Source organism: Canis lupus, chromosome 5 (assembly GCF_011100685.1).
Source record: "Canis lupus familiaris isolate Mischka breed German Shepherd chromosome 5, alternate assembly UU_Cfam_GSD_1.0, whole genome shotgun sequence".
Lineage (NCBI taxonomy): Eukaryota > Metazoa > Chordata > Mammalia > Carnivora > Canidae > Canis > Canis lupus.
The window spans coordinates 30,364,156-30,376,884 of NC_049226.1; the positions used below are offsets into that span (position 1 = coordinate 30,364,156).

General features: G+C 49.5%; 1 protein-coding gene across 3 annotated transcripts in view; it reads right to left on the bottom strand.

Annotated features, from left to right (window-relative positions):
- Positions 1-12,729, bottom strand: part of ZZEF1 (zinc finger ZZ-type and EF-hand domain containing 1) — a 101,204-nt gene that overhangs the window by 31,283 nt on the left and 57,192 nt on the right. For all 3 annotated transcript variants that reach the window (XM_038536383.1, XM_038536384.1, XM_038536385.1), the window contains 7 exons: positions 10,814-10,893; positions 8,459-8,552; positions 6,499-6,967; positions 5,778-5,942; positions 3,120-3,239; positions 2,347-2,508; positions 914-1,043 (listed from right to left, as the gene is read on the bottom strand). In XM_038536383.1, coding sequence (XP_038392311.1) covers positions 914-1,043; positions 2,347-2,508; positions 3,120-3,239; positions 5,778-5,942; positions 6,499-6,967; positions 8,459-8,552; positions 10,814-10,893 — 1,220 coding nt within the window. The remainder of the gene's footprint in view (positions 1-913; positions 1,044-2,346; positions 2,509-3,119; positions 3,240-5,777; positions 5,943-6,498; positions 6,968-8,458; positions 8,553-10,813; positions 10,894-12,729) is intronic.

The following is a 12,729-nucleotide window of genomic DNA, read 5'->3' on the forward strand; positions in this document are numbered from 1 at the left end:
AGACGCAGGGTCAAGAAAGGTGAGGTCAAGAACATCCAGACTTCTGGCTTGGGGACTGGGTGGGACAGAGCAGTGTTCGGAGAGCAAGCAAGCTGTTTGTACTGGAGAGTGGCCATAGGCCTCGGTACAATTTCTCTTTACAGCCCAGAGTGATGGGACATTAGTCACTAAGTCACAGAGGCCACATCAGCGTGCCCCATGCAAGCCCCAGAAAGGTGCTACGTGAGCCCCGTAATGGCACACAGCAGGCATGCACCACCACAAACACGAAGGACTCTGAGGCAGGAGCCACTTGGTATCACATATTCTGACACACCAACATCTCACATGAAGATAGATGCGGCAGGTTGGTGCACATCAGAACAACAGAATTCCAATTCCGAGTGCACATGGCTGCTTCTGCGCCCGGCAGTCAGCCCGTGATGAAGATCTGGCTCCCGCTCCTACGCCCGCAGGAAGGGAGCATGCTACCCGAGGACGCAAGAACCCAGACCCTTGGGCAATCCTCTCTCTCATTGTAAATTAATAAGCTGGTACTTTATGTCATGCTCAGGCTGCACAAGCCCACGCTCTGAGTCCAGTTCTATCGGAAGGAGCTGTGCTCTGAATGTGGTCAACCCCAGGCCACAGAGCAGAGTTGTCTCCCTAGGATCCACTCAATCCAGGGTTCAGGGACCCCCTCCCTCCCCTCCCAGGCCACAGAGCAGAGTCGTCTCCCTAGGATCTGGTCAATCCAGGGTTGGGAACCCCTCTCACCCCCAGGCCACAGAGCAGAGTCAGTGACAGCATCTCCTGAGGGTGTGAACTAACACTGGGAGCCCTCTGGGACATGGTCTGCTGACATTCCCCTGGGCAGTCTCCTCTCCAAACTCCCAGCCAATCACTTCAGAAAACTCTGGTGAAGAGGTCTTACTTTCCTCTGCTTCTCTGGATCTTCCTGGGCTATTTTTTCATACCAGGCCTCAAACATGCCATCCTGACACTCATCCATCCATTCTGAATTCTGCTTGGCATCCGCGAGCTCATCTTCTTCACTGCACTGGCTGAAAGGACACAAGCAGTAAACAGGATGCCTCTCCCAATAACCCACAGGTGCTGGGTGGCACACTGTCCCACAGGTCTAATGACGGAGCATTTTCAGACTTCCGAGCGAAAGGCACGCACCTCTGGTTTTTAAAAGCCCCCTGATGTCCAGGCTGCTGACGGCCCAGGGCAGTAAGGGAAATGCCCTTTCCGGAGCAGACGACCCTGAATGAGGACTCAGACCCTGCCAGCCTCATGTGGTGAAGCTACCATGTGCTGGCGCTGCAGCCCAAGTGGCTCTGGTGGATCAGCAGGAGAGAGGCAGGCACCCCAGGGAATGGCGCTCCTATCAGCTGCCTGGCCCTCACATGGCACTCAGCCCTGGTTCAGGGCTCCTCATTGCAAACAAGGAGTTTCATACAGGTAATCTCACAGGCTCCTTTTAGATGCAAAGTCATGAATTTCTGTAATTTCGGTTTCTAGTTTGTTTTAGCAACCAGAACCTCAAATATAAAAGGATCTGCTGAACCACAAATGCAAACCATTTACCAACAGACACATTGCTGATTCTGGTGTGTGAACAGACTGCGGTCAGGCCTGCTCACACTCCAGCTGGGTGCTGGGGGACCAGGGCGCAGGGGGTGGGCAGGACTCTGGGCACACCCGTGGGCTCATATGCCACCCCAGCTACGTCCACTCACAGAGGGCGATGCCAGTCTCTGGGACAAGGAATCAGGGTAGTTCTGGCTCCTCTTCCCAGAATGTCTGAGAAAGTGGAGCCTGTACCAAGGCTGACTCACTAACTTCCCCTCCCCATGCTGTCCTTCTCCTGTTCTGTTCTCACTTCTATGTACACGAGTGGCTGATGGGAAGTAGACTCAGGCAGGGTGGAGAGACACAAAGAGTGGGAAGGAAAGAAAATCCGCGTACTGTTGTTTCTCACATCCTAAGTCCTTACGATGTGCAAGAGGTTACAAAGGATAAAATCCCACATGCATGTAATCAAAAAATAAAAAGATTCTCCAATTCAATAAGCTCCAAAACCACAGAGGGTCCAGGTCCTCTTGACCCACCTCCACCAGCTTCCAGACCCTTCCATGCAGCTGACACTGCTGTCAACTGAGAAGCATCGCCATCTACCCTCCACCATCACCTCCAGGTGTAAGGAGAGGGAACTGAGGCACAGCGGGGTCAAACGAGTGGCCCAGGGCTACCCAACTCGGTGTCAGCAGAGCCAGGACATGCTCCGGGGAGTATCACGCCAGCAGCTACACTCTGAGCCCTCTGCCTCAGGAACTGCAGGCTGCAGTTCTGGCTTCTTACCTGATCACGCTGTCGTGGACGCTTATATTCTCTTGTGACAGTTTCATGAGGAGGTGTGGTAACCCAATGTCCACAAAGAAAGCGAGATCGCCGGGTTCCCAGCCCATATCCAGAAGGTGGAGCAGGGCTGTCTGCACACAGGACAAGGCAGGCAGCAGCGACCTAGGGGACCCATGAAACAGGGCATTACCCAGGCTGCCCATCACAGGACGCCAGTCAGAACCTGGGGTGTCTGTGAGCAGAGAGCACAGGGGCCAGCCGTCCTTTCAAATTCCCGCATCCCACACAAGCCCCCTTCAAAGGACAGTTTGGCAAGGGTCCTGCAAGTGCGCTGTGAGGCTTCCGCCCAGCCACGCCTGTCTCAGGGTACCCTTTGGACAAGGCCGGGGAGGAAGAATCACATCCTGACAAGGAGCCAGCCCCAAACGAGCACAGGTCATTCATTCAGTGCAGATTGATGAGGGACGAGACTGGGGGATGGCTTCACATTCCTGTCTTAAAACTGCACTGAAACATGAGCAACTACACAGGTCAGGCCACACATTCTCACGGAAACCAAGGGCTGGCCCCTTGAAAAACAACACAGCACATGGGAAAGGCTCGAACAAATGTACCAGTGCCTCCAAGCGACCAACTGGCTCTAGACGGTAACACCAGGGGGTGTCTTTTTTACTTTGTATTTTCCACATTTTCAACACCGAACGTGTATTTCTTTTAAAGTCAGCAAGAATAGAAATGATGTTTTCTGTAGAAATGATAAAGTTATACCATACCTGTCGTTCATGCTGCTAAATTCTTTAACTGCTTTAACCAAAAACAGAACAAACTGGTAGTAAGTGTCTCGAATCTCTTTGCGCAGACGTGCACCACAGCCCTCCATGTGTGCGAAATAACTGGAAGCAGAGGGAAGCACCGATCACTCCGGGGCCGTCACTGAGCTGACGATCATTACTCCTTACGTGAAGCCAGACCGAGCAGCAGCGAGCTGACCATGCGGCGCAGAGGCAGGAGCACAAGGACCAAACTTCAGGGAGTGATAGCTCGAGGCCACCAGTAGTATGGGAAGGCAAGGATTCCTGTTACTCTACGCCCACCCACCCCGTTGGCTCACTCAGCCAGGCCCCTCAGGCCTGCCACTCTCCCCTCACCTGTGACCTTGGCACCCGGGAGACTTAGACATCCATGGTTACCTCCAGGGACCTCCTCCATTCCAAAGGCTGTCCCATCCTTGACCTTGTCCCCACAGTGATGGCAGGACTTCTGAAATCCCAACTTGAGTGTAGCCAGTGGAGGTCTCCTGGCCCTAACAGGTGCCCACTCCCCACTGCTTCTTCCCTCCAAGGCTGGCCTGAGAAACCCTGCCGTTGTATGCAACGTCATGCTGCTGGAGGAGGCCGAGAGGCTGACGGGCACCGCTATACACCACGGGGCGCAGGGCAGCACTCAAACTGCCAGGCCCATGGGCTGGCTTTCCCGCTGTGCATCCCTGTTGGCAGCCTTCCTGCCTCTCCATAAACCGCCACTACTTTTCCCAACCCTTCCTTTTTAACTGACGACTATGTTATTTTATTTTTAAAAAACAGAAGGACCACACAGGCCCCATCTCTGCGCCATTGAACCCACCAACCGGCCTGCTTCTCCGTGCGCCGCACCGCTCCTGCCACCAGATGGTCGCCCTGGCCCTGTCCACACTGACCCTCTGCATCTGCAACCAGCCGTGTCCTCTTCCTGCACTCTGTGAGTCTGGGACTTTCCCACCAGTGTGTGGACACGTGCTAACACCTCTCAAAAACCCTCAGCGGCGCCCCTGCAATTCTGCCTTTCCCTCTGCTTCCACCTAAGGCCAGAGTCCTTGAAGTGGTTGTTTGCCCCTCCACCCCCCCCCAACCCATCTTCCACTCAAGCCAGTCCAGCTGGGCGCTCGGCCCTGTGGCTCCCAGAGGACCGCAGACAAACCCAGTGTGTCCTTATCTGGCACAAGCTCCTACATCAGCATTTGATACGCTGGCATGTCCTTGTCTTGGCCTTGGCCCCACCTCCAGCCCCTGGTTTTGGATCTTGATGGCCTCTTCCTCTGCCTGAGCTCTGCACACAGAAGTGTCCCTCAGCTCAGTCCTGGGCCCATTCCTGGCCACCTCTGTGCTCTGTCCTGATCATCCAGTCTCGTGGCTGCAAAGACCAGCTACACGCAGACAGTGTGCAAACTCTATCCCTACCCTGGCTTCTCTCCAGAACCTCAGACCCTTAACTCTGTCCTCTGGAACCTTGATTTGGATGTGAAAGAAGCAGCTCAAACTTAACACGCCAAGCTGTTCCTTCCATTCTCTTGCCCTCAGTAAGATGCATCACCATCCAACAACCACTGCAGCCAAGACCCAGCTGCTCCTTTGTCCCGGTTCCTTCCATCTCCACTCTATGCCCAACCCTTCGTGCATCCTGGCAACTCTACCTCCAAAGCAGATCCTGCGTGCCCCTGTTTCTCTCCATCTCCAGGACTATTACAGGGTCCAGAGCCCCCCCACCTCCTGCCTGGCCGGCTGAGCCATTTCCCGACTGTGTGCTTCCATCCACACTTTCCCAGAGTAGCCAGAAACATCTTTCATAAACGTAAAATGCAGCGTGTTCCTTGTGAGCTTAGGATTCCCCAGGGATCTCCCATCTACAACTCAGGACAAAATCCAAACACCTAAAATCCTGTCCTACAAAGACTTACATCATCTGAGCCCCAACTCATTTCCTGAGCTGGTCTCCTGCTGTCCCCCCTCACACAGGCACACTGGCTTTAGTTCACTTCCTGGGGACAAGCCCCCACCTTGGGGGCACGGTTCCTTCTGCCTCCAGTGCTCTACCCTCTAAGCTCATTGGTCATTCATCTCTTTGTTCACAGGGGGACTTCCCAGCCTGCTCCCTGACCACCCAGACTAAGTCACCACATGTCTGGGATGGGCACATTATATGGATGGATGGATTTCTTTGACCATCTGTCTCTCCTCAACAGAACAAGCCCCTTAGAAAAAGAATTTCGTCTGCCTTGTCCACCGCTGCACCTGCATCACCTAGAACAGTGCCGGGCAGTCAATGCTCAGGAAATAGAGTTGCTATTAGAACAATCTTGTGAGGTACTCAGATTAATATCCTTACTGTAAAAGAAAATTCTACATAGCTCACGGCTTTCAGAAGTGTGGGCACCCAGGGAACACAATCCTTGCTGTCTGGTAAAATAAAGCTGAAAAACTCACCAGGAGAAATAAACAGATTTCTGGTATTTATTTACTAAAAGGATAGAACCCATTTCTCCTTAGGATGAAAGAATTGGCCAAAAACATAAATTTGTATCCTATGTGGAAATAATAGTCACTAATTAAAGACAATCGTCAGGATTTCTCTGAAATGAGCCCTGTTTTCCTGGCAGATCTGTAATTGATCCTTACTTGGTAAACTCTTTCTGGCAGGTGAGAAGCTCCATCAGGAAAAGTATACACGGCGGGTGGAAGCAATGAGGCCGTCCCAGAGACTCCGTGCAGTACTGAATGATCCTCAGGACCTCCAGGATGCTCTGAGCTTGAGCTTTCCTCAAGGCAAGAACCTTTACGACACTGAAGACAGAAGACAGTCAGGGCCTCCGAGAGAACCCACGATTGCAGCACGGAAACGCGGAGCTGCTCCTGGGAGGGCGGTCCAGCACCCGTCTGTTACGTTCAGCGCTCAGCAGCAACAGGGACAGCTCATATCAACAGCCCAAACTAATTCATTAGTTAAAAAAGAACTGTGATATTTTTACTGCCCCACAGAGACAAAGTTTTAATTCTTAAGGCAGGAAATTAAAACATGCAATACTTCTGGAGATGCAAGCCCGCTGACAGATATTTTGTCAGAAAATCTCAAATCCTAAATTTATCCCAGGATTAAAATAAGACACATTTGTAAATGGCATCCTCCAAAACAAAATTTTTTTTTTATCCTAGTAGTACCTTACTGAGATACAATTTACGTACAGTATAAGGTACAAACCTTCAGTGAAAAAATACTTCTTTACAAGAAAGAATCACCCAACTTCATCTTGAAGGTTCTAAAACAAATCCTGACCCCTCCCTCAGCATGAACGTGAAGCCCCTGACTGGCCCAGGGAGGGGAGGGCACTGCCCGGCTCACCTCTCATGAGAGAGGGACTGGTCCTTAATGAAGTCCAGGACATCCTTCAGCACGGGGTATTTCTCCTTCACGGTGGGCACGGGTCTGGCCTCCTCCACTGACCGGAAGGAGAGCAGTCGAAGTCGCCCTCGGGTGAAGGGAGGCCGCCGGGCAGGAGCGGAAGGTGAAGAGGGCTCTTCAGCAGTGGCAAAGGACACCTCAGTGGCAGGGGGGCCACCGCTGGGCAGCAGCTTCAGCGGCACATCTGAGCTAGGACCCCCACTGCTTGCGGCAAGGGTGCCTGTGTCCATGGGAGACTCCGAGGCCTGGAAATGCTCCTCCACCACAGAGCTCGTCCTTGGGCACCTGTCGCAGGGCTGCAGGTGATCTGTTTCTACTGCAGCCACCAGCTTGTCACAGCTTTCTTTTGAACTTACTCCCATGGGCAAAAATCGTAGTAACAGAAGACTCTTCTGAATACACTCTTTTGCTAAATGCAGAAAGCAAAGAAAGCATGGAAAAAAGTCAAAATTCAACTTACTTTTTTTTTTTTAAGACCTTATTATTTATTTATCCATGAGAGACACAGAGAGAGGCAGAGACCCAGACAGAGGGAGAAGCAGGCTCCCTGCGGGGAGCCTGATGCGGGACTTGATCCCAGGACCTGGGGATCATGCCCTGAGCCGAAGGCAGATGCTCAACCACTGAGCTGCCCAGATGTCCCAAAACTCTACAATTTAGGACAAGAAATACTTCCATTAAAAAAGTGGCATATGCATCTTCTGAGGAAAACAAACTTCTATGTCATATACAAATCAAAACTTTCCCAGCTCTGTTTTCTTCCCTTTTTAAAAAAAATATTTTATTTATTTATTTGAGAGAAAAGGAAGGAGAGAGTATACGTGAGTGAGGGGAGGAGTGGGGGGTGGGGGGTGGTATGAGAATCTCCAGACTTCCTGCTGAGCAGCGAGCCCAACACAGGGTTTGGTCCTATGACCCTGGGATCACGACCTGAGCTAAAATCAAGAGTTGGCTGCTCAACTGACTGAGCTACCCAGGTGCCTCTGTTGTGGACATTTTCTAACATACAGAGAGAAAAGACTATAAGGACCCATCATGCACACCTGACCCTGTCTCCTTTCACCAGCCACCCTCTCCCTGGTTTATTGCCATGCAGATTGCAGGCACCATACTTTCATCTAAAAACTTTAGCATTTTTCTAAAATAGTAATAGTTTCTAACAGAACTATGATATCACTAAGACATTAACCGTAATTCCTTAATCTCACTGAATATTCAGTGAGAGCACACTTTAAAAACGTAACAAGAGGGGTTCCTGGGTGGTTCAGTCGGTGAAGCGTCTGCCTTTGGCTCAGGTCATCATCCCAGGGTCCTGGGATCAAGTCCCTCATTGGGCTGCCTGCTGAGCAGGGAGCCTGCTTCTCCCTCTCCTTCTGCCTGCCACTCCCCCTGCTTGTGGTTGAGCACTTTCTCTGTCAAATAAAATCTTTTTATTTTTTTATTTTAGTTTTTTTAAAAGATTTTATTTATTTATTCATGAAAGACACAGAGAGAAAGAGAGGCAGAGACACAGGCAGAGGGAGAAGCAGGCTCCATGCAGGGAGCCTGACGTGGGACTCGATCCCGGGTCTCTAGGATCATGCCCCGAGCCAAAGGCAGCGCTAAACTGCTAAGCCACTGGGGCTTCCCTTTAAAAACAATTTTTAAAATATAAAAAACAAAAACACAATAAGATGTAGGTCAAAAGCACTTGATGCCTCTCACTTGTGAGACAAGTGCTCTGTCTGGATCATGTTAGAAAACAGTGACTCTCTGGCATTTTCTATTTGTGACCCATCCGTAGAAACCACATCTAGCTCCTGCAGTACTTTCCATAGGTCAACACACCTTCAACTAAAATCACCCCCAAGACAGGCCTCCGGTTTCCCAGGACATGTAACAGAAGGCTCAGCACACTCACCCAGGCTCTCAGGGTTTGCCTCGGCAGCTTCCGGGCCATGCTTTTCTTCTGCCTCATTCCCCAGGTTCATCAATGACTTCTGCTTCATCTCCAGCTGGGGGGCAAAGTTGGAGCCACACGATTACACTGTGGAGGGCGGACTGCATGAGCAGCCACACAAGGACTTCAAAGCACAGAAAACTGTACAATTACTATCCCGCTGCTGAGGACATGGGGTGGAGCTGTGTGGTTTTTCCTAGAAGGAATCCAGGCTTTGAAGCAGTCTTCTTTTCAACTATGCATTGTCGGAGGCGGGGGGTGGGGGTACCCCAGATCCTATTACTTAAAAAATCATGGGGCATCTGGGAGGCTTAGTCGGTTATGCGATCAACTCTTGATTTCAACTCCGGTCATGATCTCAGGGTCGTGAGATTAAGTACCCCATCAGGCTCCGGGCTCAGCAGGGAGTTTGCTTCCTCACCCTGCTCATACTCTCCCACTCTCTCAAATAAATAAATAAATAAAATCTTAAAAAAAAAAAAAAAAAAAAGTAGAACACTGGGGCTGGAGGGGCCCTTATCTAAAGCCGACCTGGTACAGACAGAGCAGAGGAGCTCTAGAGCAGTGCAGGGACTGACTGGGGTTCCCCACCCAGGTTGGTACACACTGGACCACAATCTGATCTCCATTCTACCCTGTGTGAGGGGACCTGTGTAAGTGAGGCTGGGCCTGCCGGGCAGTGAGCAGTGCTCCTGGTAGCAGCACAGGTGATGGTCATGCTGTGCGCCACAGTGCTCATAGCCCAAGCACAAGCCATGTGTGACGTCTGGGAGGCCAAGGTCTGAGAGAGAAGGCTGGCATCGCATTTAGCCATCAGCAGTCTGTCCTACCCTAAAGCAGAGGCACAATCTATGCTGTGCCTCGTCAACTGCCAAATTCTTCTGCTTCAAGCATCTGTGGTAGGCGGCTTTATCAGAATCTCTTTTTCTTAAACTGCTACTATTACCTTAGTGTCTCATCAACACTGCCCTGACCCTCCTTTTACCATTCTGACAACACCTTTTAGTTTCTCTCGGGAGACTCTGTCCATCTCGGTCTCCACCTACCTATCCTGTACATACTGAGCACCAACTACGTTCTCATCATTGTGGTCCCTGGTCAAGCCTCTCTGGTTCCTGGGTAAACTCATACATTAAGAAACCCCACTGCCAGTGATCTGAAGCTACCTGTACCTCTGTTTTGACATTTCTGTGAAGCACCAGCCAGTTAGATTCTTCCAGGTTCACTGACTTCTCCAGCCTGGTGTCTCAGATCACCTGTGTGGCCCCAGAACAAATTCACCCCACTCTACTCCCAGATCAAAGGCCATTTCCCCAGTCTGGTCAACGCTTCCACCAAATGGGACAAGTCACCAAACCGGGAATATGGGAAGGGTCTTGGGACACACCACCGTGCACGACTCACTCCAGCCACAGAATCTGACCATCCTACACCCAGGAGCAGCCGCTGTGCTCATCTAAGAACTGCAGCTGGTCTCCTGCTCTCAAGTTCATTGCCCATCCTCTCCATTACTTCATGACTCCTCCCCATTCCTACACAGCACTCAAGATGATTGTGAATACCGGGACCATAATGAAAATACGTAGGGATTCTTCTCCACGCTCAAGAAAAAAAATGATTCTCCTGAGTTTGATGTTCATCATTTCCATGACTTTGTACACTTTTACTACCTACTTATATACCTAACATGACACAGATTTGGGCTGTGTGTAAACTTCACACAAGATAAAACGTATTCATGGGTTCCTCTAAGACTGGCTTCTGCTCATCTTGTGTGAGCTGACACACACACTTCACCTCTTTCACTCTCACTACAGGACAGCATCATACAAATCACCTCACATGGTAGAGTCGTATTGCACAGTAACACAACTTACTGTTTCTCTGCTCATCCTACTCATGGACATGTTCCTCCATGGCATGGCTGCCATAAGCAACGCTACAGAACTACATTTCTACAATGTAGGAAGGCCTCTCCTTGGAGACCAGCCTCACACCCGCCTAAAGCCATCAGCGCCTGCCCAGTACCTACAGCAAAATTTTCCCTCCCGATTGAAGAGGTCCCGCAGAGTGGCCTTGGGGTTGCTAACGGGTGTTAGGGGGCTCCAGGCATGCGCCCTGTTTTCTCTGAACATTCTCAGCACTCATACCACGATTTCAAGCATCCTAAGTTATTTTAGAGCTTTTCATGTCACTGAACTTTAGTTAAAAAAAATTCCTAAAGTTATATTCTTGAGAAGAGAGCTACTTACCTTAACTGCATGAAACCATGGTGGGACAACTCAAAAAACATAAAAATCGCAAAGCACATCTTACCATCCATACTCGGATCCCATCTGCCAAGCAATACACCTGTGCAAAGTCCTCGCTCAGGGCTGTGTTGCCTCCACTGTTTACTGGGGAAAGGAGAGACGATGAGATCATACTCAGTTAATTCGGTTCAGTAGTGCAACCTACACACAAAGTAGCTTCTAAATCTCCCAACACAGAGAAATAGTCTTTCCCCTGAGGCTCATACACCACGGGTGGTACGAGGCTTGGGGGGGGGGGGCGGGGGGGGGATCAATTAAGTCACAAGTACCTGGCACAGGTTCTTTGTGTCACTGCAAACTAACTCTTTTCAAGTGAACATCTGAAATGGACATACTATTAAATGGAGTAAAATATTTAAAGTAAAAATATGAAAGTGAAAAATATTAAAAGTAAAACAGATTATGTGCAGGTAAAAAATAATTACTGACATGAAGAAAGTTCATAGTATAAAGTAAAAAAGACTGTTTTTGAAACCATATAAACACAAAGTTACCTATTTAAAAAGAACATACATATTAAAAACATGATGTGTGTGTGTAAATATATGTATATGTATATACACACACATCTACGATGCATATACAGCTATATATACCACACAAATATGCCCAGGTAAAAAGGCCAGGTAGATACACAGAAAAATGTTAACAGATGCACCCTTCAAATGGTCAGATTATAACTGATAATTATATTAAGCTTTCCTATACTTTATAAGTTTCTACATGAATGGGTAATTTTTTCATGATCAGAAAAATAACAAAGTTGTCTGTTTAATAGAAAGACCTCTGAGGCCCACTCCTTACTTGGCTTGTAAAAACCAGAGGATGATACACCAGAAAAGCGTGAAGCTCTCTGCAGACCCAAGGCACAGTGCGAGGGCTGCTTTCTGTGCAGGTGTGAGGTGCGGGGCTGCACCCCAGGCACTCAAACATAGCACTGAGAAGCTCAAGCAGCTCCGCCCGGCAGGACTCACAAACAGCCCTGGAACACGCAGACCAGCTGTGCTTCCAAAGCCCCAGTGGCAGGTTATTCTGGAAACAACCTGTATTCAGCCAAGTGTTTCTAGTTTCCACATCAGACTGTGAGTTTCGCCCCTGAAATTAGGGATGTGATACAGGAACATAATCTGAAAAGAAGCTGGGAGCTCGCCACCAGCCAGAAACTTTCTCAGCTTTAACTCACAAGGTTTTCATCTATCTCCTGAGAGTTCCCACAGGTAAACAACAAAGACTGCACAGGTCTCTTGCTATAATTTGATCATGAAAACATATATTGGATTTCTTTAAAAACCTGGCAGGTCAAAAAACAAAACAAAACAAAAAACCTGGCAGATCCTCCACTCCCTGGCAGAGACACACTCTTCCATAGAACACTTGTTTTCATAAACCACTCATGCCTCAATATAGGTTTTATCTGAGCAGCTTCTTCAAGGAAATAGTAAAGCTTGGGAAGCAGGATTAATGGAGATGTTTTAGAAATCAGGAAATAAACTCTGCAATGTGAGACCTAAAGACCTCAGTGGCACAGGGCAGCAATGGTCGTCACTGTAATAATTACCATCTGCTCCTCACATCTGCATCATGGAAAGAACACACACCCCGCCAAAGTGCTTGGGAAAAGCCCTATCTCATCCCTAAGTAGGGTCTATAATGTTTCCCCATGAGAGATGATGAAGAGAGAGAGGCCATCCCTCCTGTGGTTCCTGCAGCCTGCTGGCGACACACACACGCGCGCGCGCGCGCGCGCGCGCGCACGTGAGTAGCAGAAGCATCTCTCTGGGGGGGATGGGAGGAACAGATGGTGGGGAGCTGGCTACCAACCAGGAAGCCTATAAAAGCTACAAGGCTTTAAAGCTAAGAGTGAAGATGTTTCCTTCCTTGGCTATCAGCATACTGAATCACCTAAACAACTCAGAGTTT